General features: G+C 47.0%; 1 protein-coding gene across 1 annotated transcript; it reads left to right on the plus strand.

Annotated features, from left to right (window-relative positions):
* The first annotated feature begins 40 nt into the window (after positions 1 to 40).
* bmpr2a (bone morphogenetic protein receptor, type II a (serine/threonine kinase)) lies at positions 41 to 26,037 on the plus strand. Its single transcript, XM_031582501.1, has 14 exons — positions 41 to 111; positions 641 to 1,864; positions 9,294 to 9,476; positions 10,025 to 10,204; positions 12,870 to 12,977; positions 13,215 to 13,306; positions 13,538 to 13,765; positions 17,683 to 17,797; positions 19,095 to 19,255; positions 19,958 to 20,105; positions 21,246 to 21,382; positions 21,657 to 21,829; positions 22,245 to 23,539; positions 23,797 to 26,037. Exons 2-14 carry the CDS (start codon positions 1,780 to 1,782, stop codon positions 24,081 to 24,083), a joined length of 3,192 nt encoding a protein of 1,063 aa, XP_031438361.1. The 5' UTR covers positions 41 to 111; positions 641 to 1,779; the 3' UTR covers positions 24,084 to 26,037.
* Positions 26,038 to 26,966: the final 929 nt, after the last annotated feature.

A 26,966-nucleotide genomic window follows, 5' to 3' on the forward strand; every position in this document is an offset into this window, starting at 1 on the left:
GTGCGAGGTGGGATGTACTACGCTGCGTCTCGATATAGCGCCTCATGCTTTCCTGTGTTTTCTTCGGCAAATCTGTGCAGCCAGGGGGATAAAAATTCTTCGAAAAATAAGGTATTTCCTCAGTTGGTAAAATACATGAAGTGGGTAGGGTTAGAGCTGAAATGTGTACAATTAAATCGGCAGCGCTGGACGGGGTGACACTTTCCCCCTCCCCCAATGACGTTGAACATGCAGTCAGCCAGCCCCTGTGGTCGTTTCTGGACTGGCGCGTGCCGTCGGATCGACGCTGCTGTTGCTGAGGCACTTGGTGCCATCTGTTCATGCCAGGGAACGCGCTGCAAGAGTTGGTTCACAAGGCGGCGCTGTTACACAGCGGAAGATTTTTCATGATACCAATCTAAAACGCATATTTTAATGAAAGCTATTCAGCATCTCATTCCAAACATTTAACAAGCATTCCTGTTGACTGCTTGAGGAAGCTTCTCTAACACAGCCAACCTGATCAATTCCAATTTTGACTAACCTAATCTTGAATAATAAATGTTCATCAGAAAATGTTTGATAATCTAAAAACAAACATACACATTAATTGTTCTCTCTTCTTGTGTTCTTGTTGTGTTGTTTTTCCATTTACAAATAGGTTACATTAAATACAACCACCTACTGGTTGATGTCTCCCGTTGGGGGGCGCTTTTGTCCCTGAAACATCTCACCCATCGACCCCCACGTCGAACAATCGGATCTTGGGAGACAATCTGAGGACGACGACGAGGCGTTTCCAGCTGTCTAGTCTCGACCACGACACGGTCACTTCTAAAGCCCCTGTTTATACAGAGACAGCAGACGGGACCCAGACAAAACATGCTCCTGGGATGACAACCAAAGCTAGGAACCATCGTATATTCAGCACTTGAGGGAAACTGGAAAATGGAATATCGCAAACAGTTAACGTTACAGTGGATGACGACAAGCAAGACCTGATACTTTTTATTTTTTATTTTGTGTTGGTTGTAAGAGGAATAACATTACAACTTTTGCCCACAACGCTGATTCATCTGTGGGATTCAACCGAACGCAAGCTTCATTTTAGCGATATAGAAGGATTTAGTTAACGTTAGATTTGAATTTGAAAACAACTTGGTTAACTTAGCTAACACACCCAGGGGTACTTTTGAAGTAGCTAGCTAGCGTTAGGTATCGTTAGCTAATGTTACCGTTGGAAAGAACGCGAAAAAGAAAGTTTCCTTTTAATCTGGCAAATGGTCGCTTACCCTATTTGAAAATAGTCGTATCTCTAGCCGCAGTTTAGTGTGATGCCTATCTTCCTAGACCTGGAAATTTGGCCATGAGGTTTTCCAGAAAGATGACTTTTATATTTGAAGGCCTCTTGGACGTATGTCAAATCCAAATATCTATGGACTTGCTAAGTTAGCTGATGTTGGCTAATAAGTCAGCCCGACAGAATACGCCGTTGTTGTTCAACATAGGTCCCATTTGAGCCATGCATTCGGCATGTGACGTTACTTGTATTCTTCTTTAATTGTGAAAGGTAGCATCATGGATTATGCGGGTCATTTTCGTATAATCGCAGCAACTAGCTGGTAGAAACACATCTTGCTAAGTGGTCTGCGTTAGCTAGCTAGCAAGTAACGTTACAAAGCTATCTCGACGTTTGCACACAGTTCAGGGACCACACCGGTTTGCTTTTGGACAGTTTTCCGTTTGGAAAAGGACGATTTATTTCACCGCATTGTATTGCAACCAGCACGGAGAGAAGACATGTTGTGTGTTATGGCTATGGTGGGCCGAATATCGATTTTTGCCACTGGACTTTGCGCCATGGTCCTTCTGAGTCCCGTTGCTGGTAAGTCAAAATCAGCCATCAAATATTCCGATCAGATAGGGCGAATATGTTATTTCTTTGCGATCTGTGCAGTCTGTGTTGTTGCAGTCATTTGTGCACTTAAATGTATCACAAATAACTGTTCATATAACGTGTCATTTAAATTCTGTGTTTCTGTTTGGCATTTGCAGGGATGTGTCTGTCAGTTCAAACGTGTATGTTTATTGGTGGCAGCTGTCTTGTGATTGGTTTTTCAGGTAGAAAAGAAAAACAAAAAACAGGGAAAAAGATCTGAATGAGCATTTGTGGGCTACGTGTCTGACAGTAGCTGATCCCCCCTCTCTATATACTTGTGTGTGTGTGTGTGTGTGTGTCTGTATTTGAGTGAAGGCCGAGCCACTGGCACCAACCCCTGAGGTAAAGCCAGGCTTCTGTACAACAGAGAGATAAGATAAGATACAGCCCTCTGAATAACACAGGGCGTGGGCATGGGACTCTTATATTAGGAGGTTTACCACTCTCTCTGAATTAACTCACCCAGGTTTTCACTAAACCACGTATTTGGAATACCCCCTAGGAAAGCACACTCGGAAGAAAGAGAGTGTGTGGGTTGGTGGTGGAAAACAAGTAAAGGTTTTCAATAGATAGGAGATAGGATAGTGGCGAGTGAATGAGTGAAGTCAGTGCTGATGGTTGGTATGGAACAGGATGAGGCAAGGAGTTTCTGCATCTTGAACGACGAGGCCCTCGAGTTCTGCAGTAGGGTCTCAGTCAAAGGCACTCAGTCAAAGGTACAGCTGGTACCCAAATATTGGGGTTGTTTGCTTTGCTAATTACTAATGGGAGGGGATTCATTTCTAGTCAACCAAATGATAATTAAAGGTCATATCTTGTTTCCAAGTATTGTGGTATGGTGTGAAATCACTGTGTCCCACACTGCTTAAGATATGGAACATGAGTGAGAGATGATGTGGTTGTGGGGGTGGACACAGGTATTTTTGTATGAAGATCAGAGATCAAACAGCCCAGTGACTCATAACGCAAAATGATCCTATCCCATAGCGATGTTGAGGTTTGCCTGTTCAAGTGGTTTTCTGTGATATTTCCCTACACGTCACTGTTTCACGAGAATCTGTCTGAGTGCGACAGACAGTGGCCGTGTGGGTGTGCTGTAAATTAGGTTCTGGAGACACACTACCCCTCTTTTGTTCAGTTTGTGAGTGTGGACCCAGTGAAGAATGTGCAAGGATGAACACTGAGGAACATTATCAAGGCTAGAATGCCTTGTGTCGGTATGTGTTTTGAACGCATGTCGTGGGAAAATTCAGGTTGAGTCATTGACTTCTAAAGATGCGCGTGTGTCGTCAAGGCAACTCTTTGATCATCAGACCCTCTGATTTTGTGAAGTAGTCTACCAGGAACAAGGAGCCCGGACCGGGGGGGTGGGTGTAGTGGTACTCCAAGATAACTGTTAATTAGCATTCCTAAAAGGCTCTTTTATTTATTTAACACCTCATCATAAGGAACAACGGGCAGACGTCAGATTAATGCCCAGTAGGCTCCTGGTTTACAAAAAGCCTCCTGTGATTCTCGTCCTGTCGTGCCTGAGCGCTGATCTACAACAGAGCCGGATGGGAGTTGTTGCCATCACGGCTGAGCTATTGCTTTGACCACGCGGAAGTCTCTGAGGTTGCTATTGTTGATAGAGAGGAAAAGCATTGAATCATGTCACGGCCTGGAATCTGCATTAGTAGTTTCTAATCTGGGAATCTGCATAGTTTAAAAGGAAAGCCATCAGTCTCCATTTGAGAGTTGTTGAGTCTGTTTATGAATCACCAGCGTTAACCTTACTCCCAATCACAAAAAAAATTAGCAAAGAGGACCTGATAAAAGACTATAGTCTTCTTCTTGTCCGATAGTCTTCTAATAGGCACTCTTTGCTAGTACTGAGACATGGCTGTTATGCCATCACTGAAATTCCTGCCCTGCTCAGTTGTAACTGAAAGTTGTGCTTGGCAAGTCAGCAAATCAAACAACACGAAATTTGGTCGGGACCAATTTGATCGAGTTGGTCGGGTTATGGCAAACCAACCTAATTTTAAGGATGGCCTAAATGGAGGAATAGACCTTCTTACAGAAGTGTGTTTCGAGAAAGACCCAGAGGGTCACACCTATTCAGGATAAAACATTTTCAGTTATTTTGTAAGGCCCATTCTGCTTTACCGTTGTTCATATGGTAGTTGATTTCCATGTGCTCCAAGTCACTATGATAACCCTATGGCTGATGGTGAGGGTTTGTGACAAAGAACGAAAAGCCTCTGAGCATATTCGGAGGATGTTGTCCTGACCTCTTGACCTTTTATCCTCTGTGGTGACTCTATCCGCTCCTCCTGTGAGGGATTCCGAAGAGAGGTCATCTCAAACTAGGACGTCTACACCTATGTCAGCAAATTAAGCGTCTTTGGTGCCTATTAGATGACATGTTCACATTTTAGGACTCAGGCTCAGTTGTGATTCATTTTCTTTCTCTCTCAGATTCAGTCTTTTAGCCTTGACTGCGCCCACTTGCGTGTGTAAATGACCCATATCTGGGGAGAACACACACACACACACACACACACACACACACACACACACACACACACTGTCACCAGAGCAAACAGGCTTCTGGTCTAACAGGACCCTCGGGCGCGCATTTACTGAAATAATCTCCCGTGCGTAAACTGCACGTGTGTGCATGAACAGCCATTTCTTTTGCGTAAAAAAAAAAGAATGCTTATTCATTGCTGCAAGGGTGGTTACGTTTCGCCCGGATGGAAGTGTCATACTCAACAGTCCGTAGCTCCTATTGAAGGTATCTCCCAAACTGAATGAATCGTAAAATGTTCACAGTCTGGACCTGAGTGATGGGAGAGTTGGAGATGGTGTTGGGGGTGTGAAGGAATAAAAAAAAAAAACATTACACCCGATCTGATTTGTTCTCGCTCAAGTTTTGCTAGTTAGATAGGATATGTGATCAGTCTAGCATGTGCAGATGTCATATTTGATTTAAAAAATGTCTGATTTTGAGTTCCCACTGCTCAGGATGGGAAATATCAGATCTGGACCAGAGATGTTATAAGAGGAGACAAATCGCTGACGGGAAAATGGAAGGGGGCAAATAGGAGGGAATCTGTAACGCTAAAGATGGCGGAGTTGTAACCGGATGTTCTGTCCTGTATTATAAAGAGCTAATCACATTGCCGGAAACGGCATAACTGACATTTCACCTCCCCTGCACGTTCTGTTTATTTCCACTGTTTCCATAGTAATACCCACGCCGTGAAAATTTGGTGCATGCGCAGTGAGCAAGTCAACATGAAGAATAAAGTCTTTTTTTTCAACCTCATTTGAGAGGTTTGGGGAACAATGTTCACACCATTTTATGTCCGATTTAAACGCATTTAATGTCTGACCATCCTATAAGGAGTTCTGGGTGTCTTCCCATTCATTTAGATAGAAGCCTGATCCTGTTTGCCCGGAATAGTTGCCCGGAGGCATTGCCGAGATGTCTGCCGAGTGGTGAGACTTGCCTACAAGGACTTTGTCTGAACATGACGTCAGATCTTTTTCCTGCATAAGTCACTTTCACCCTGTAATATGAATGTAGGATTGGGTCCCTAAGTGTTTGATGGCACTAGCACAAGACTGATTCTGCCTAAACTGGATGGCACTCCAACTTTACTCTGAACTCAGGTTGTTTGTAGTTGTTTTTGTGTTTTTTTTCCTTTCCTAATATATGTACGTACATGTTGAGCAAATACAGAACTAATAAATAGGAAAAACATTTGAATTGGTCCCTTTTCAAGCTTTCCACATCAAGCTAATCTTTTTGTTTGTGTGTACGTTTTATATAAATTGTCTTTTGATTGGAAGCCGTTTTTCCTTGGTGTCTGAGAACTCGAAATTACTTCTTTGTGTCTGTAAGGCAAACAGGATTACAGAAGTGTGTGTGTGTGTGTGTGTGTGTGTGTGTGTGTGTGTGTGTGTGTGTGTGTGTGTGTGTGTGTGTGTGTGTGTGTGTGTGTGTGTGTGTGTGTGTGTGTGTGTGTGTGTGTGCGTGTGTGCGTGCGTCTGTGTGTCTCACTTTTGAGTACTTGACATTATGTGGGCGTATTTCTGTCTGAGTTTGAGTAGGTAAGCATTTAGTGTGTGAGAGAGTGTGTGTGTGTGTGTGTGTGTGTGTGAGAGAGGAAGCAAGAGAGAAATAACAATTAAACTGAGTTGGCATGTTTGATGGATTTGCTCACAGTGTTTTGTTGATTCAGATGTGTGACTACAATGTGGATTGTCCAGTTTTGGCGATAGTTACAACCTGTGCCTAACTGAAAACCGAAACTGGCAGAAAGGACTGTATAGGAATTCCATTGTTTCGGCTCCTTTTTAACACTCAATTGCATTGATGTTGATGCAGTTTTTTAGTTTTTCTTTTAAATAAATGTTGTTATGAATAAAAAAAATAAAAAAATTACCCTCCGTTTACTCTCTAAATGAAACTCCAAATTCTTCTTTTAAATTCATGAAAATAAATTGTGTGCAGCGGAAAAGACATGAACAGATGGATGAATGGATGGTCAGATGGACAGATTAAGGAGGGGGGCAGAAAGGGGGGGTGGGTGGGGGTCGAATTTATTTTTGGGATTGTCAGCAAATCCCAATTTTCAGGTCAGAAGAGACTGTAGAGTGATCTTGGTGTTATTGTGTTTATCTATTTATTTATTTGTTTGGAAAAATTGCAATGTTTTGCAAATACGATTTCGCCTTAATTATATGCGGACGTTCTGCTGATGACGCAGCGGTCGTCTGGCAGTGGTGGTGGCGGAGCGTCGGTGGTTTTGGGTGACCGTGTTGAAGGGAAGGCTGGAGTGAGGCGGTGAGCGCGCTCGGTAGGGGAAGTGGCACTGGAGGCTCTTTGATCTATGGTGGTGATGTCACTCGGCCGAGTCCCAAAGCCTGCTGGTGTTACGAGCAGCCAAGCCTTCCCTGAACAAGAGAGACCTTGCCAGGGCCTAAAAATTAGCACCCTGCGCAGAGCCAGCTTATTGTTTTGGAAGTTTGTGTGTGTGTGTGTGTGTGTGTGTGGTGGGGGGGGGGGGGGGAGGGTGAGGGCGATTGTCTGAGTATTAGTGGAGGAATCTGAGGTGCTGAACCTATGGTGCGCATGTCCTCTGAACTGCCAAACCTTAGACGCGAGCCAGTCTCAGGGCTTGTTTGTTTATGAAAGCATATGAATTTTCGGAGGGCATGTTGTGTGTGTGTGTGTGTGTGTGTGTGTGTGTGTGTGTGTGTGTGTGTGTGTGTGTGTGTGTGTTCAGGTACTAATTCTGGAAGGTTAATTGAAAGATTCTTCCCTGGAATGTCTTCCTTACTATTCCTCTCCTTTCCCCTCCTGCTGTGTCTTGTCTTTGAGTTCTGTCTGTCTCTCTATCTCTCCCTCTCTCTCGCTCTCTCTATCTCTCCCTCTCTCTCGCTCTCTCTATCTCTCCCTCTCTCTCGCTCTCTCTATCTCTCCCTCTCTGTCTCTCCCTCTCTCTCGCTCTCTCTATCTCTCCCTCTCTCTCGCTCTCTCTATCTCTCCCTCTCTCTCGCTCTCTCTATCTCTGTCTCTATCTCTCCCTCGCTCTCTCTATCTCTCCCTCTCTCTCGCTCTCTCTATCTCTGTCTCTCTATCTCTCCCTCTCTCTCGCTCTCTCTATCTCTCCCTCTCTCTCGCTCTCTCTATCTCTGTCTCTCGCTCTCTCTCGCTTTCTCTATCTCTGTCTCTCTCTCTCGCTCTCCCTCTCTATCTCTGTCTTTCTATCTATCCCTCTCTCTCTCTCTCTCTCTATCTCTCCCTCTCTTGCTCATTCTCTCTCTCCTCCTCATGGCTCTCTCTGTGTACAGCATCAGCATGTTAAAATGCCCTCAGGGTGGCTGGCAGCTGCGCCGACTGACCGGTGCCTCATCTTTATTTAACTCTCTCTCCAAGTGGCCCTTTGAGATGAGTTTGCTTTCTCAGTGCCACCTGCAAGTCTGTCTGTGTCTGTGTCGTCTGTGTCTGTGTCTGTGTCTGTGTCTGTGTCTGTCTGTGAGAAATAGAGATTAACAGAAAGGGAGGGAAACATTGCCAGTGGGTGCACTGCAAATTTGCATGCGTTTGTAACTGCTTCAGCACTCTTCAAATGCATCAAGTTCACAATGAGTTTGAAGTAGATTGTGTTATGAACAGGGAAGGGAAAATGCGCCTTCTTCAAAAAGAAATCTAGGTTACATATAGACACGAGAGGCCACTGGCAACCTTTGAGCCACAATGGCCACCTTTGAGCCACAATGGCCAGGCAGCCTGCACACACAGACCAAACAAGAGCCACAGAGTTGGACTGAGAGAATCAGTGGCCTTGGTGCTCTGTTTCATTATCTCTCTCTATAGACTCTCAATCCAGCCCTTCATTCCTCTATATGTAAGACCTGTTTGTACTGCAGTGCCCTGGGGGACTGTGTGTGTGTGTGTGTGTGTGTGTGTGTGTGCCGCCAGTGATGGTCGGTTTGTTCACGGCTGGATTATTTCCCTAGATGATTTGTGGATCTGCACGAGTAGGGAAGTGTGTTGGAATATTTGTATGCGCTCACCACAGTGTTTGTGGTGTAAACAACTGCAGAGAGAATCTTTCATCTCTTCTCTTCTCTTTGTCTTTCTCCACGGCCCCACAGCACCCTGTCATTTTCTGTCTTTACTGTTTTTGCCCTCTCCTTAATTTTCTCCTCACTCTCTTTTACACCATTTCCTTTCCATTGTTGTATAATTTACCCTCTTCTCCTTTACTGTCACTAAACCACCCTCTCCCTCTCCCTGTTTCTGCTCTCTCTCTCTCTCTCTCTCTCTCTCTCGCTCCCCTCTTCTCCCCACTGCACACAACTTTCTCTCCCCCTTTATTTCCGTGCCCTCTGTTCTGTCTCTTTTCTCAGCCACTACCCTCTATCTCCTCTCTGTCTGTCTCTGTCTGTCTGTCTGTCTGTCTGTCTGTCTGTCTGTCTGTCTGTCTGTCTGTCCCTGTCCCTGTCCCTTGATCATGTTTATTACAAGTCGGTCAATGATGCTATGAAGTTATCTGTGGCAGATGGGCGGGTGGTTGTGTGAAGTTGAAGATGATGGACAGATGGTTAAAAAAGTGGAGTGACAGCTCGTACTCCTGCTGTTTCTTTTTTTTTCGATTCAGATGATGTAGGCCAAATGCTCAGGGCCAAGACTGATAATATTGTGTGAATATGTGTAATATGTGTTTTATTGTCTGACAATTATTAGATTATTATTGGTGTAATGATGGGGAAATGTTACGCATTGATCTATTTAAGGAGTGTTAAACTCAGGAATGTGTCTCTTACTTTCTTTCTCTTTCTTTCTGTTTCTCTTTCTCGGTCATTTCATCTCCAGCGGCTCAAAGTGAGGAGAGGGAGTGTGCGTTTTCCGAGAAGCAGCAGGATCTGGCCGGCCGGATCGGGGTTGGAGCGGAGGGGCGTGTCTTCCTGGAGAACTCCACCATCCGCTGCAGCCCCGGTGTCCAGTGCTACGGCCTGTGGGAAAGGAACCAGCACGGGGTCCGCCTCCTCAAGCAAGGTACACACACACACACACACACACACACACACACACACAGTGTCCCATCCTGTCTATGCAACAGCGGACTCAGCACAGTGTCAGTCTGACTGTGTGAAGTTCGTGCACACGCACAAATGAATCATGATTACAAAGCCGAGTGGTGTTGCAATGATGGAGCAAGGCACAGACCCACACAATACACAGCTATTCACACATCAGTGATAGTCCTCTCAGATTTGGAATGGCAGAGCCAGCCTACACACACACACACACGCAGGATATATAAAGAGAGACACACACACACACACACATACACACACACACACATGCAGGATATATAAATAGACACACACATACACACACAAAACGATTCAAGAAAAACACATTGAGTAATTCCTGTGCAACACAGAGCTGACGTATTCAGACTAGCATGTTGTCAGGCTGTCCATGTGTGCGAAAGCACGCATGAATACACACACTGGGATTGCAGGTTCAGACAGGTCCACCCAGTTCTGTTCCATGGGTCTTCCTGCTCTCACACCTCTCTTCTCCACTTTTCACCCCAGGCTGTTGGACGCACAACAGCCAGCAGCCAGACTGCGATGACGACCGTTGCCTGGTAACGACGGCCCCGTCCCCAATGCAGAACGGCAGCTACAGGTTCTGCTGCTGCAACCGAGACATGTGCAACGTCAACTTCACAGAGGATTTCCCTGAGCCCACTCCAACCACTGTCCAGTCCCTCTGTGAGTGTGTGTGTGTGTGTGTGTTAGAGAGAGAGAGAGAGAGAGAGAGTGTGTGTGTGTGTGTGTGTGTGTGTATGTAGATTTGTCAATTTATTTAATACTATTACAGAAGACAAATCTCTCTAGATTAGGTCTAGAATCCGAAACAGAGTTTGTGCTGTGTAGGGTCAGGATGTGTGTGTTCAGATGTGTAAAGATGGTGAATACATATGTTTGTTGGGCTATGTTGTGGTGTTATGGAAATTGAGTGTGTGTGCTGTCTTTGTAAAATGTGATTATTTAGAAATGTGCAGGTATTGGGTTAGAAGACAAAGTGCGAATAATTATGACGTTGGCGTTGAAGTCCTACTTAGTAGGTGGACGCTCAGCTGAATAGGACAAGAAATAGCCATCGTGACATTTGTCCTTAAGCGGTTCATTTCACGGTTCGGTTAATTTTCTTTTTTGTGTGAAATAAAAATACAGAATTTGGAGAGAAAAGAAATATGTGTGCCTCCCCCTCCCCTCTCTCTTTTTCTTTCTGTCTGTCTCTCTCTCTCTCCCACGCGCTCCTCTCTTCTCCTCTCCTCTCCTCTCCTCTCCCCTCCTCTCTTCCCCTCTCTTCCCCTCTCCTCTCCTCTCTCCCCCTCTCCTCTCTTCCCCTCTCCTCTCTTCTCTCCTCTCCTCTCTTCTCTCCTCTCCTCTCTTCCCCTCTCCTCTCTTCTCCTCTCCTCTCCTCTCCTCTCTTCCCCTCTCCTCTCCTCTCCTCTCCTCTCCCTGAATGAGGTTCAAAAGGATGCCTCGCTCCGGGAGTGAGGGAGTGAGATGGAGAGGCTGCATGACTCAGTCAAAAGCGAGAGAGCGAGAGAATGGAAGAGCAACAGAAAGAGAGAGGGAAAGAGAGAAGCGCACGGAGAAGCCTACTCACGTGTGCCCAGCTCCTGACTAATATTCAGCCAGCCTTGAGATCCGGAGAGCCTTCCAGAAAAACTGAGGACAGCGGATGCAGACACACGCACACACACTCATACACATTGATACACACATGCATGCACACTGATACACCATATACTTACAGATACACACAAACACACATATACACACACACACACACACACACACACACACACACGCACGCACGCACACACACGTGCGAAGCCTCGTGCATGGTTAGCACTCTGAAGAAGCAGAGATGCCCGTTTCTCTGTGTGCTGCTTCCAAATCTAGACGCCCAGATTCCTGCCCTCTCCTTACATCTCCCACAATTCTGGCTTAGTTTTTTTTTTTTTTTCATGGAAGAATCTGGGTCATGGTATTCAGTTTTTTTGCTGATAAATTCCTTTAATGAAGACTTTTACTCTGGGGCTGGTGAAAGAATAGCCGTGGACCAGAGGATTAATGTTCTCTACCTCCCCTGGCTTCAGCCTCTCTGCCTAACAATGGGAAACACCCTCATAATTAGACCCTGGCGCTGTTGTAGCTTAGCCTCAGCCTTTTCACACAGTCTTTTCAGTCTCCTCTTTTTTTTTTTTTTTTTTGTGTGTGAAGTCCATGCCCATGTATGGGGCCATATCCATGGACCCCGCTGATTGAGACAGACATGGCAGCACCATTTGTAGACGCCGTGTTGCCCAAGTGATGACAGGGTGATTGTGCCAGCCTGCGGAGCGCTGCTTCGGAGTCTCTTGAGAGAGCGGCGGCGGTGGTGGTGCCAAGGCTTAAGCGTTGAGCCGGGTGATTTTCTTTTTGTTGGGGCGCAGAAGCGTGCCTCTCATCCCTCTCCTCATAGCTGTAGGTGGGACCCTTGTGCCCGTCTACGCCGTCTCAGTCTGGGCAGAGGTGGAGAGTCAGTCTGGGCAGAGATGGAGAGTCAGTCTGGGCAGAGATGGAGAGTCTTAGTCTGGGTAGAGATGGAGAGTCTTAGTCTCAGTCTTAGTCTCAGTCTCAGTCTCAGTCTGGGCAGAGATTGAGACTGAGACTAAGACTCTCCATCTCTGCCCAGACTGACTCTCCATCTCTGCCCAGACTGAGACTGAGACTGAGACTGACTCTCCATCTCTGCCCAGACTAAGACTCCATCTCTGCCCAGACTGAGACTGAGACTGAGACTGAGACTAAGACTCTCCGTCAGTCTCAGTCTGGGCAGAGATGGAGAGTCTCAGTCTGGGCAGAGATGGAGTCTTAGTCTCAGTCTCAGTCTGGGCAGAGATGGAGTCTTAGTCTCAGTCTCAGTCTGGGCAGAGATGGAGAGTCAGTCTGGGCAGAGATGGAGAGTCTTAGTCTGGGCAGAGATGGAGAAGGGGGTTATTTGGGATCTATGTGCATGGAGAGACGGGTTACTTGTAGAAATCCAGCGAGAGCTTCAAGATAGGAGACCCTAGTTAAATGAATCTGAAGCAGGCCAACATAGGAGGCTGTGATGGGAGGATGTAAAGTTTATCGCTTGTATGTGCAAACGTTGCTGGATTTGTGGGTCTGTAGGAGTCACCTGCCTTTCAGTGTGCCCTGCTGGTTAGCTAGCTAGCTAAATACATCACAACAAGTGATGAAAAAGACGGCTAAAAGCACAATGCCTCGTTTAACAGCCCCGGCAATGACTTTAGGGTTGGTGGAGAGTTTGACTGGTGTGTGGTGTCCCTTAGACAAATATGACCTGACCTTTGTGCTGTTTGTGTTTGTTTTGCAGTAACTCGGCCACTGTACCGGGAGGAAGCTGTCGTCATCACCCTGGCAACAGTTTCAGTGGTGGCTGTCTTCGTTGTGCTGCTCCTCTTTGGGTACCGTGTACTGAGGGGTGAGTTACCATAGCAATGCTTCTGCTTAACAGCATTTCTATATATGAACAGATTGAACGGCCTTCTCAATTTACTCATACTGTGTGTGTCTCTCTGTGTGTCTGTGTGTGGCTCTGTGTGTCTGTGTTCTTTCTCTCTCTCTCTCTCTCTCTCTCTCTCTCTGTGTGTGTGTGTGTGTGTGTGTGTGTGTGTGTGTGTGTGTGTGTGTGTGTGTGTATGTGTGTGTGTTTTTACAGGAGACCGGAAGCATGGGCTCCATAATCATAACATGTTAGAGGCTGCAGTGTCTCAGCCCTCACTGGACCTGGACAGCCTCAAGCTATTAGAGGTAAGATGGATGGTGTGTCTGTCTCTGTCTCTGTCTCTGTCTCTGTGTCTGTCTGTCTGTCTGTGTTTGTGTTTACTTACCTTTTGTACTCCTGTTTTAAAAGTTATCAACATTGTATTACTCTTACCTTCATCTCTCCATCTCTATCTTTCCCTCCCCCTTTCTCTCTCACCCATCTCTCTATTCCTGTCTTTCCCCCCCATCCCTCCCGCACCCATCCTCCACTCTCAGCTGATAGGCCGTGGCCGGTACGGGGCGGTGTACCGCGGCTCTCTGGACGAGCGTCCTGTGGCGGTGAAGCTCTTCTCCTCGGCCAACCGGCAGCCCTTCACCAACGAGCGCGCCATCTACCGGTTACCGATGGAGCACGAGAACATCACCCGCTTCCTGGAGAGCGAGGAGCGGCTGGCGGCAGACGGGAGGCCCGAGTTCCTGTTGCTACTCGAGTACTACCCCCACGTCAGTAGCCCAGACTCGTTAAGATCTCATTACGTTCACCCTCATGTTATGTTTACATGCAGTTTCAAATTACAGTCTGCATTTCATTGGAAGATGCTTTTAGCCAAAGGCCTGGGGGGGGGGGGGGGGGCAGAGTACAACACTAGCATGCATCTGTTGAGTCTGTGAATGCAAGTTCTGGCGGGTCAACATGTGCGGTAACCGTTCAGACACACACATTTGGTAAAAAGTCAAAGAAAGCCGCTGTCAAAAGTGAGGGATTGAATTGAATGGCGATTTGCAGTTGTCAAGAAAGGATTCATCAGTCTTTAGAAGAAGAATCTCTTGCAGCTGAGTGCAATGTAGCATGTAATTTAACCTCCCCATGCTTGGAATTTCAATCCTTGTTGTCCCTTGTGCAATGCGATGTTGCATCATATCTTATCCAGTGTTAGCACACCATACCCTTCACCACAGGAATGCACCGACGCAGTGATTAAAACTGAACAGAGGGGTTTCGTCACAGGTGCTTTTGGAGAAGCGTGGCTAATGAGTCCTTTCAGTCTTTATGCTTTTCTAAGTGGCTTTTCATCGTCACTGCATCTCTTTTACTTCATCACTTCTTCCTTTTCCTGCTCTTCCTCTGTTATTTTCCTCTTATCTTCTACCTCTTGCTTTAAAAGATAATCATTTTAAAACATCATAATGGAAAAGCATCTCTTTTACTTCATCACTTCTTCTTTTTCCTGCTCTTCCTCGGCTATTTTCCTCTTATCCTCCACTTCCTGCTTTAAAAGCGAATCATTTTAATACATCATAATGGCTCTTTGCATTGCCGAGTTTTCAGAGATGTGGCTCTCCCTTTCACCCCTTGCAGCATTTTTCCTCTCCTCCGTCTCCATGACCTTGCTTTGGAAACTGTAGAACAAGCCATCCGCTTTTAGAATCGCTAAGCAACCATATCTGGTAGCATTGCACACCGTCTGACGGAGAGAGGGGTGATGCTCTGTTGTCTCTCTTGTACACCACGCATACACACACACAGATACACGCACCCAAATGTGTACACACACACACACACACACACACTAGGGAGGCAACGCTACAGTGGGCCCACGGTTCTGTTTCATGGTTTTTGGGGCCCCGTAATGGTGCGCTTCCGGTAACTTTATATTTAAGAAAAAAAATGAAATCACCAGATCAATGGCAGCATGACTGACTAGGCCTTGTTTCTATCTCAACTGCATTGAGGTAGATTTCACTTGCTCTGGAAGTCCAACTATCATCAGTGGAGAGCGCTAGATAGGGTGTCAGTCAATTTGTTTTTAATTTCTCTGTGATGTTTCATAGAGCTTTACTGCTGAAATGGGTGTGGGAGGGGACATGACGTGGTTAAATTTCCCTTCAGGTGACATAATCCCACGTCAGTTACCACCGAATAGGGCAAATACTCCCACTGCTTTCCTTATTACCTCCGCCAAGGTTTTCGGTGCAGTTTGTTTGTTTGTTTGTTCATCTGTCTAAGCAGGATTACACAAAAACTACTGGTCCGATTTCAAGGTGTAGCATAGAATAACCCATTACATTCGACTCGCAGGCCGGCTCCACAAATTTAGTTTTATATTCGCTAACGTTGCGAGATGTGACAGAACCAAGCTGATTCCCCTGTGCACAACCCAAACATGTATTTACATATGCACACACACAGGACCATCAGGGCTGCTGGGGGATTTGGGTGTAGTGTCAAGCAGTTGGAAAGAGATCTGAGCCAGATGGGTTCTCTCTGCCTCTAGGGCACCAGCGCCATCATGCATCCATATTCAGCCCCTGGGCCTGAGAAGTGGAGATGCTGGGTGGAGATGCTGGGTGGAGGTTTGGGTGGAGATGCTGTGTGGAGGTTTGGGTGGAGGTTTGGGTGGAGATGCTGTGTGGAGGTTTGGGTGTAGATTTGGGTGGAGATGCTGGGTGGAGGTTTGGCTGGAGATGCTGGGTGGAGGTTTGGGTGGAGATTTGGGTGGAGATGCTGGGTGGAGGTTTGGGTGGAGTTGTGGGAGCGGAGAAGAGACTGCGTGTGCACGTTAGCACCCAGCCTCCAGCGCAGGGGCAGTTGAGGAGAGCGAGGAGGCATTAGTTGGTCAGAGGAAGTTATGCTGGAGGTATGGAGGGAAGCGGGGGCCATTAAGATTCACTTTTAATTTTTTTTATTTTCATGTTTTGCTCTGGTTTCTGAATTTTCAAAGTAGTTTTCCACTCCTCCCTCTCTTTCTTTTCCTTGACTTTCTTGCTCATTGCAATTCTTCCCCGAGGATTTTGGAAATGTAGGTCTTTGGTTCCTCTGCCTTCAGGGCGCCTTCTCTCCATCCTTCCCTCTCTCTTTATCTCTCTTTACTTGCTTGAAATCAGCTCTTTTATGTGTGTGCGTGTCCATGCGTGCGTGCTTGTGTGTGTGTATGTGTGAGAGTGTGTGTGTGTGTGTGTGTGTGTGTGTGTGTGTGTGTGTGTGTATATGTATATGTATATGTGTGCTTTCTTGTCTATATCTCTGTGGCATTAGCTTAAGATTTTCTTCTTCCTCTTTCCACCATTTCTGACTCATCCATCAACCTCTTCACAACTCCCCCCCCCCCCCTCTTTAAGAGGACAGTGACTGTCCTAGGTTGACTTACACTAGAGGAGGACTGTGTTGTCATACTCACACACACACACACACACACACACACACACACACAGTTGTCAGATTGGATACTGTAGCATATGACCTATCTCCTGTTGTGCACACAGTCCGCGTATCTCTCAGCATCAAGGGAGGATGCATTGAGCAAGCGTTTATAATTTGTGTGTGAGTGACAGAGAGAGAGAAAGAGATCCTCCTACAAATTCCTCATGGTCATATTCAGATGAGATGTTGTGTCTTATGACGCCGATAGCAACAGCAGTGTTGGGTGGGGTTACCTGAACAACAGGTGGAGATGTGAGCTGAAGGACAGAGAGTAGTGAGTCAACGTGTAGTGAATTTCTGTCTGTCTCTCGCTCTCACACTCTCACTCACTCTCACACACACACACACACACCCTGCTGGTTTGGCTCAGTCTTTCTTCCTCGCATATGCCGTCAGCAGATTTGTACCCTCTAATTCTCTCTTTCCTCTTTCTACTGTTCTCTTCCTTCCCTTCTCTCCCTCTGCCACTCTCTCCCTCTGCCACTCTCTCCCTCCCTCTCTCTCTCTCCCTCCCTTTCTCTCTCTCTCTCTCTCATTCTGACACTCTCTCTCTCTTTCTCTTTCTCTCTCCCTCTGTCACTCTCTCTCTCTCCCTCTCCCTCTGACACTCTCTCTCTCTTTTTCTTTCTCTCTCCCTCTGTCACTCTCTCTCTCTCCCTCTCCCTCTGACACTCTCTCTCTCTTTCTCTTTCTCTCTCCCTCTGTCACTCTCTCTCTCTCCCTCTCCCTCTGACACTCTCTCTCTCTTTTTCTTTCTCTCTCCCTCTGTCACTCTCTCTCATTCTCTCTCTCTCTCTCCCTCTGACACTCTCTCTCTCTCTCCCTCTCTCTCTCTCTCTCTCTCCCTCTCTCTCTCTCTCTCTCCCCCTCCCCCAGTCCCCCTCCCATCCTGTCCTCCACTTGGCTCCCCTGCCAAGGCTGTTTATGTCTGGAGAGTGCATATCTGGCTTCACTCTTTCTGACGCACACACACACACACACACACACACACACACACACATTAATGACAAGACTGGCCTTTTAAAATGTTTACCAGCAAACAAACGTGTATAAATGTCATCTTCAGTCACCATTTCCGTTGTGGGAAAAGGTCTGGCTCTTCTGTATCTGTCTCTCTGTCAGGCTAATTTTGATTCTCTCTCTCTCTCTCTCTCTCTCTCTCTCTCTCTCTCTCTCTCTCTCTCTCTCTCTCTCTCGCTCTGTCACTGGCTCGCTGCAGGGCTCTCTGTGCAGGTACCTGAGTGGGTGTGTTGTTGACTGGATGAGCTGCTGCAGACTGGTGCTTTCAGTTACACGAGGCCTGGCCTACCTGCACACTGAGGTTGTCAAAGGAGGTGAGCAGCACACACACACACACACACACACACACACATTCCCGTGCAATTTTGTACAGCCTGCACACATACAGACATAGATACTTCAGTACATTAAACTCTATTTTTCTTTCTCGCTCTCTCTCTCACTCTCACACATCCTATGGTTTGACTTGGTGGTAAACACACTGACCCTGCCCTTTGTGTGGGAGGGCCGAGCTGAAGATGAGATTTAGCAGTCCAAGATTATTGTTGATCCAGCATAATCAGATTTGAGTGTTTCCTCTGCATATGCTGATGGAGAGAGATGACTTACACGCTGAATGTCTCCATGAAGTGTGAAAACACACACGTAGGACAGAATGTGCTTTCTCTGACTTAACAACATTTATACGTACACACACACACACACACACACACACACACACACACACACATCAAAACAGTATAGCACCTCAGGACTGTTTGTGTCAGTTTTTTCCCCTTTCAGCTAAAAAAACACATACACAGACAGATACATGTAAACTTATGCCCCAGATAGATAATCTTGCATTAAATCCATGTATTTGTGGTGCATAATGCATGTCTGTCTAAGGAAGCATACATAAATCATTATGTCTGGGTGGTGCTCTAAATGCACACCAACCTCTTCTGTTCGGCTCAGCCATCAAACACAGACACGCACACAATACACAGGCTCATGTGGTCACACAGACACACCCACGCACACACACACACACACACTCACACTCACACACACACACTCATACATATACACAGACACAGGCGCACAAACCCAGCTGATTAGGCCTGTGTTTGCAGATGAAATGTCCTATTTTTAGAGTGAGAGACACAGAGGGAGAAGAGCGAGATGTGGCATCGTTTTCTTCCTCTTCCAGTAGAGCTGAGTCGCCCTCAGGGACTCTTTAATATGAGTAGCTCCATAAGAGGGGGGGGGGCGGGGGGCTGAGGGACGAGCAGAGAGGCCGAGAAAGAGAAACAAAGATAGAGAGCTAGATAGAGGGAAAGAGAGGAAACGAGAGAGCGATAGGGAGGTGAGCAAGGGAGAGTGATGGAGGGAAATGTGGTATGGAAGGAGGGAGAGGGGGGAGTGATATTCTTCATCTCTGCAGTCTTCCCGCTGCAGTTTGTGAGAGGCTCTGAGCTGGCACATCACACACTTCTCACATACACACACACACACACACACACACTCACACAGAGCTGTTCATTGTTCCACAGTGCCCTCTTGTGGCGATGTTTGTATTGACTAATTATCTCCTGGTTCCCCTCTCTCCCCTGCTGTGTTGGTCTGCAGACGTGTACAAACCAGCGATTTCGCACAGGGACCTGAACAGCCGGAATGTTCTGGTGAAAGGGGATGGCACATGTGTGATCAGCGATTTTGGCCTGGCCATGAAGCTGACGGGAAACCGGCCTCTGCCACGTGGGGAGGAGGAGAACACCGCCATCAGCGAGGTCCGAACACACACACACACACACACACACACACACACACAGACGCTCACACGCACACAGCAGCTGTCTAGTGAGGTCAGCCTCACCCACTGCCCTTTCAACTCAAAACACACAGCACACACACACACACACACACACACACACACACAAACACACAAACACTGCATCTGTCTGGGTCATACAGTCACCCTCACACCAAAGCAGGTTGTGTCAGACGGTTAGAGGTAACCATAGACCTCTAGAATCTACCAGTCTGCTTAGGGACCGTACCAGGCCACTGCACCTTAGCAGGAGTTCATCATATGACACAACTACTGCTAACACTTTGGCCCATTAAATCCATCTCAGTCCACGTCTTGTCTGATTCCAGAGATTTGAGATTCTGAGAGGCTCCCTGGAGTGATCTGGAGTACTCTTTATTATACCATCAGCTTGGCACAGCACAGTGTGAAACCTGACAGAACATTTTTCTGTCTTTCTTTCCATTGGTCTCATTATTACTATTGCTTAACTGTTTATATCGCTCTTTTCTTCTCTCTGTCCACCTGTCTCTCTCTTGTCCCCCTTCTACCCCTCTATCTCTCTCTCCCTCTCTCTCTCTCCCTCTCTCCCCCCTCTATCTCTCTATCTCTCTCCCTCTCTCTCGTCCCCCTTCCCCTCTCTCTCTCTCTCTCTCTCTCTCTCTCTCTCTCTCTCTCTCAGGTGGGTACGGTGCGGTATATGGCCCCTGAGGTGCTGGAGGGCGCTGTGAACCTGAGAGACTGTGAGGCGGCGCTCAAGCAGGTGGACGTCTACGCTCTGGGCCTGGTCTACTGGGAGAGCTTCATGCGCTGCTCTGACCTCTTCCCAGGTACACACACGCTGGTGTGCACACAAACATTCAGATGCACGCACACGCACACACACACACACGCACACACACACACGCACACACATTCACAGATACACACACACACACAGAGATAGTGACACATGCACAGATACCGCCCCACACACACACAGAGATCGTGACACATGCACAGATACACACACACACACACAGAGATAGTGACACATGCACAGATACTCACACACACACAGAGATAGTGAGATATGCACAAATACACACACACACAGATAGTGACACATGCACAGATACACATACACACAGAGATAGTGACACATGCACAGATACACACACAAAGATCCAATAACACACATAAGGGCTGCAACTAACAACTATTTTGATTGATTATTCTGTTGATAATTTTTTCAATTGATCAATTAGTTGAATGGTTTCGAAATAAAAATGTCAAGATATATTTCAAGATTCAAGGTTTATGCGCAAACCATGCTCTGTTTATAACATATGTTATCAACAAATCATAAAACGTATGGAATGCATTAATACTTAAATTGATGCATTTATTAAATGTAGGTTGCAAAACATTGTTTCAGTGCAACATTGAACGGTTCTTCTCAGTATCACTTCAGTTCTGTCGCAGCATGACACCACAAACGGGTCCAGTGCAGCAGGCTCATGGACACAACCACACTGCACCCTGAGAAAAAATACAAATATTCTAGGGGAAATGCTAAGCATAGGGTATAATAAAAATAAAACTGTCAACGCACAAGTTGTTTTGAAGTGAGGAATAGCATAATCTTTTGGGTTCATTATCATTTATATATTCAGCGTCTGTGACGAGACGAAAGTCGCTTGTGCCTACTTAGACGTGCTGCCTGCCCTGAGCTGCTCAGATCTCTTTGTGGTTGTTTGCCAGACATGCAGACCGCATCGGTTGGTTTACTCTCTACTCTGTTTCTCCCTCATTCCCACCATCTCCTCTTATTCTCTGTATCCCTTTACCCCTTTATGTGCAACCCCTTCTCTCTCTCTGTCTCTCTCTCTCTCTCTCTCACTCTCTCTCGCTGTCTCTCTTTCTTCTCTCTCTCTCTCTTTCTTCTCTCTCTCTCTCTCTCTCTCTCCCTCTCTCTCTCTCTCTCTCAGGAGAGACGGTGCCTGAGTTTCAGATGGCGTTTCAGGCAGAGGCGGGGCCCCACCCCTCGTTCGAGGACATGCAGGTGCTGGTGAGCCGAGAGAAGCAGAGACCCAAGTTCCCCGAGGCCTGGAAGGAGAACAGTCTGGTGTGTGTGTGTGTGTGTGTGTGGGGGGGGGGGGGGGGGGTGTTTGTGTGTGCAGGAAGGAGAACAGTCTGGTGCGAATTTAGCTCTGTCATAGCTGCTTTGGGTATGTTTAGGATGGATTTAAAGAAATTACAAAATGTAATGTCAGACTTCAAATAATCGAGAGTCCCTGATCTTAAAGTTTAAGAAAAGCCGATCTTAAAGTTGTGCATAGCCAGTCATGTTCTAATGTGGTAAATCTCTCCCTCTCTCCGTCCTTCTCCTTGTCTCTCAGGCGGTGCGGTCCCTGAAGGAGACGATGGAGGACTGCTGGGATCAGGACGCAGAGGCGCGCCTGACGGCCCAGTGTGCTGAGGAGCGCATGGCCGAGCTGTTGCTCATCTGGGACCGGGACAAATCCGTCAGCCCCACCCTCAACCCCACCAGCACCGCCCTGCACAACCACAGGTAACCAGTCACCACGCAGCCCTCATGAATAATCAATCAATTACGATCAATTAAGCCCCCTAGTACTTCAAGTAAACTTGATTTTGGCATTCAAATAAACATTTGCCACTGAATACTGCCCTAGATATCTACACACTTCATATTCGATTGTTAGTAATTGTTATGGCTTACTGTTATTGTTATCTGTAAAAACTGATCATTAATGAATACTTAGTGACCACATATTACTGTTAATTCTTACCAGTTGCCATATACTGTTGCTCACTCTAATAATTCAAACATCAAACAAACGTATATGCCATCCTTGGCTTATATACAGCAGTGTCTGTTTTATATGATATAATAAATAACAACATATTTCAAACCCATTTCTTAAGCATTAACATAAATGTGTCTATGTGTGTGCTTTCTACAGGAACCTGTCTAATGTTCGCCGGGCACCCAAAGTGGGCCCCTACTCCGACCTCTCCTCTGCCTCCTACATCGAGGACCCCGAGGGCAGGGCCAAAACCACTCAAGGCGGCGAAGCCTCCTCCTCCGGCTCCACCTCTCAGACAGCGGGCGGAGTCGTGGTGGAGAAAAACAGGAACTGCATCAACTACGAGCGTCAACAGCAGCAGCAGCTTCTCCAGCCGCGTCTGCCCAGCCCAGAGAGCAGCGGCGCCAGCCAGTCCACCACCACTACGGGCCTGACCCTCACGCCGATGTCCGAGCCCCCGGTGGCGACCGCGCCTCTGCACCACCACCACCACCATCCTACCCACTGCCCCGTCCTCACCCAGGAGGACCTGGAGACGCCTAAGCTGGACCCCAGCGAGGTGGAGCGCAACCTGCGCGAGAGCTCCGACGAGAGCCTCATGGAGACGTCGCAGAAGCAGTTCTGCGCCCCGGACGCGCTGGCCTCCGGGTCGCACGGCCTGCTCTACCCGCTCATCAAGATGGCCGCCGAGGTCACGGGTGGGTCGTCATCCTCGTCGTCGCACGGTCATCATCATAATCATCACCACGGTGATGCCGTGCAGAGCTCGACGGCCCATCCGCTACCCAAGCAGCAGAACCTGCCCAAGCGCCCCAGCAGCCTCCCACTGCACGCTAAGACTTCTGGGAAGGAGTCTTCGTCATCGTCATCCTCGCTTCGACTGAAGTTTGGCAAGCAGGGCAAGTCCAACCTGCGGCAGGTGGAGACTGGCGTGGCCAAGGCCAACTCGGTTGTCGTGGCAGCTGAGCCTCGCCTGGTTACGGTCACCAACAACGTGCCCGCCACAGAAGCCGTTGCAGGTGGATCGGGCAGCAGTGCCGTCGGCGCCAACGTCAGCGGGCACCATGGGGCGGGTCTGGCGAGCTCAGAAGACCTGAGCTTCGGCCTGCTGGCCGCCAGCCCTGACGAGCAGGAGCCGTTGCTACGGCGAGAGGCGCGACCCAACAATGCCAACAACAACAACAGCAACAACAACAACGGCGAGAGTGAGGGAGAGGGGGAGAATGAGGGAGCGGGAGACAACGCAGACAATGCAGTGCCCTCCGATGCCCCAACCACCACCACCTCCGAGACGGTCCACCCTGGCAGCTCTGGAGCCCCCCAGGAGCGTGTGGAGAGCGCTGCACCACCGCAGCCCCGCATGGAGGCCCTGCTCAGGCAGCACAGGGGGGGCCGCAGGCCGGAGAGACCCAACTCCCTGGACCTGTCGATCACCACACTGACTTCCACAAGTGAGAACATAACAACACCCAAATGCCTCTGATCTTTAACTCCTTCATTAACTCAGCTGGCCTTTTCAGACCCCAGCCCCCCCAGATTTATGTTTTACCTGTACCTTAACTGTCTCTCTTAGCTGTCTCTCTGTCTTCCCCCATGTCCTTTCATATCTTGGCCAGTCATGTTAATTCCACTTTTCCTTCCCCACATTGCATTATTTCCAACCTGTGTTTATTTCACCTCCTGTGTCTCCTCTCTCTTTGTCACACAGTGGAGGGCATGGGAAGGGACAACAAGGAAGGTTCCGGAGAAAAGATCAAGAAGCGCGTGAAGACGCCCTACGCTCTCAAACGCTGGCGCCCCGCCACCTGGGTCATCTCCGCAGATGCGCTGGACGCAGAGGTCAACAACAACACGCACAGTGGCACAACCAGGGGCGGCAACCACAACACCTCGACCCAGCGACCCAAATCCACCACCGCCATCTACCTGGGCAGCCGCGGAGGCACAATGACGTCGGCTTACGGCCCCGACCCCAACGACCTCTCGCGGGTCTAAACTTTGAGTATACTACCAACTACCCCCCCACACCAAGCCCCACCAATATATAATATGCCTGTAGAGTTTGAGACTGACCGAACTGGTTTAAATCAGTGCTGGGGGCATAGTAATCGGATAGTTAATGGACAGCAACGCATTGCTACAGAGCTCTGACTTGTTTTGCCAATCAATACTCACTGTTCATAGTTTACCCTTAAAACCTCGAAACCTTACGTTTTTCAGCCGCGCTCAGAGGACTGGAGCAAAGGCGGGTAGGAGTGGTGGAGGGGATGACTGGAGTCAAATGGAAGAGTTTTATTTGTTTATTTGTTTTTCGTTCGTTTCCTTTAAGTGCTGGATATAATATTGTTCCTCGTTGGCCCCTGTGACAAGATGGCTTTAAGAAAAACAATCTCAGCTATGCAGGATTCCATCAGCTCTGAGTGGTCTCCAAGTTTTTAAAATCAGTCATGTTGTTTTGTTTTCATATAATGTGGTGTAAAGTTTTGATTATGTGCATTTGAGCTTTTTTTTTATGTTCCTTTTTTTACTTTGCACTTTCTTGAATCAGTATCCATGATGACCACCATGAAGAATGGTCTCTAAACTTAAAAACAAAAATGAATAGAAAGTAAAAAAGATGACCTGACAATGTTGAATATAAAATCAATGTGTTTGCCTATATAGGTTCTTTGGTCTGTGCTACAGAAGCTCTCTTCTACAACACTAACAGCAGTCTTAAAGGCTGACAGACTGACAATGCTGTATCGCTCTTTAGTTGGACTCTGATTTTAGCGTCTCCTTTAATGTTTCTTTTATCTCATTCTTTTCTGTTGATTTTCTATCTTACTCTTGAAGACGTGCAATAGTCTGTAGTTTTCTTTTTACGTAATGTTTAGCAAAATTCTTTTTTTTTTTTTTTTTAATTGTTGGTGAAATTGTTTTTGTATTATGATTATTATTATTATGGGCTGTCTGTGCTTGAAATTGCAAAAAGAAAAAAGGTTGCACTTAACTGTCACACAATCCCTACACGCAAGACCTGCCCTCCTTGTAAGTAAACTTCCCAACGGATGACAATCCTGCTGTTCCCCTCTCCTGGAGAGCTGTGTTATAAAATGATCGGGCGGACAAAGGCACTAACATCCCCACCTGCACCACCCTCTTGCAATTATTGGGGGGGTCGTGTTTTTCGGGAGCTGTTTTTTTTTCTTCTTTTTTTGTGTTCTTTTCTGTTTTTTTTTTTTTTTTTCACCCCTTTTGGTTTTAGTTGCATGCCGTCAGGGGCTGTAGGTGGCGAAGTGCGAAAGCGCTTTTGGACTTCTTGTATTTCAGACTCTTAACTGAAGATGCTTAACTTCTGATTTCTATATGTGTAGAGAACAAACACAATGCTATCATGGGTCACGTTCCCAAATTTCCTCACTGTCTGAACTTGCCTCGTAATATGTGTGTGGGGGTGTGTGTGTGTGTGTGTGTGTGTGTGTGTGTGTCGAAGAGAAGGAATGAGAGTATGAGGTCCTTTTTGTGTATTCTCTTGTATGTATTGTAATCTGTGTGTATGAGCGTGTGTGTTTGTGCGCGCGTCTGTGTGCGTCTGTGTGTGTGCACGCGTCTGTGTGTGTGTGCACGTGTGCTTACACGTATCTCTATCTTTGTGTGTGTGTGTAAATGAGTAAGTGTGAAAGGTAAAAATGCATGCGGCCCTTCCCTACAATGGTCAGGGTTCCCCTTCTTGAATGTAAGGAGCTTGAAAGGTCAGTCGCTCAAAGTTCATAGGTCAAGCACACAAAACCCTGAACAGTGTCTAAATGCACAGTGCATGCTAAGCTACCCCCTTTCCTCACACACCTCAGCGGCATTGTGCACTATGCACACACAACATAGGATGCAAGTAGCTTGTCACAACCCTCAGTATGTGAGTGTGTGTGTGTGTGTGTGTGTGTGTGTGTGTGTGTGTGTGTGTGTGTGTGTGTGTCTGTCTGTCTGTCTGTCTGTCTGTGTCTCTGTGTGTCTGTGTCTTTGTGTGTGTATGTGTGTGTGTGTGTGTGTGTGTGTGTGTGTGTGTGTGTGTGTGTGTGTGTCTGTGTCTGTGTGTGTCTCTCTGTGTGTGGTGCATGCCCAAAGCTTAAGAGCACAAGAGAAAACCCTCACCTGTTTTCGTAAGTGTCTTAACATCCCAACATCAGCAGAATGCGGCTACTGTTTACTCTGAGACAGTGTTGTGTGTGTGTGTGTGTGTGTGTGTGTTGAGAGGTCGAGGAAGGTTGTGTGTATGCTGTTAATTTAATAAGCTCGACATTCATTTGGCTGACTATGGCCTGAATCTTTCCAGTCTATCATAAATGTCCAAGTAGTCTGTAGTTTCAACTGCTCTCATTCATGTGGAATGCTATCTCATTGTATGTTTTGAGTTATGTGATTTGTATAACGAGTCGATGACTGTACAATTGTATTATTACATTCTGCATTTTAATAAATTATAACCTGCATTCAGTGATCAGTTGGATGTGAGGCGCCATCTTGTGGACGTAACTAAACTAAGATAAAAAAAAAATGGAATAGCATATCCTAATACTATGTCCGTTTGTCAGAGTTTTTGTGAAGGTTTAACCAGAAACGTCCAAATGAATCAATCTTCCTAACCACATTTCTTCTACCCCTGTCAAAGTAATGCGTCTGCACAGTCTTAATTTCTGACAGCTGTAACCTAGCTATTCCCTATTAAAACAATCTGTAGCCATTGAGACGATCTGGCATGTCATTGTTGGCTGTCTTAAGTCACAACATGAAGCCTATGACTTGTATTAAGCAGGAAAGCATCGTTACCATAGGATGCTACTATTATGGAAGCAAAATATTACGATTACTTTTAACTGGTCTAAACTGTAATAGGGCCCT

This window comes from Clupea harengus, chromosome 16 (assembly GCF_900700415.2).
Source record: "Clupea harengus chromosome 16, Ch_v2.0.2, whole genome shotgun sequence".
Taxonomy (NCBI): Eukaryota; Metazoa; Chordata; class Actinopteri; order Clupeiformes; family Clupeidae; genus Clupea; species Clupea harengus.

What these genes read in the sequence shown, in the direction of transcription:
- bmpr2a (XM_031582501.1), top strand. Translation starts at nt 1,780, where the DNA reads ATGTTGTGTGTTATGGCTATGGTGGGCCGAATATCGATTTTTGCCACT. An exon ending in CCTTCTGAGTCCCGTTGCTG is followed by an intron (nt 1,865 to 9,293) that starts GTAAGTCAAAAT and finishes TTTCATCTCCAG; the next exon opens with CGGCTCAAAGTGAGGAGAGG. An exon ending in AGAACACCGCCATCAGCGAG is followed by an intron (nt 19,256 to 19,957) that starts GTCCGAACACAC and finishes TCTCTCTCTCAG; the next exon opens with GTGGGTACGGTGCGGTATAT.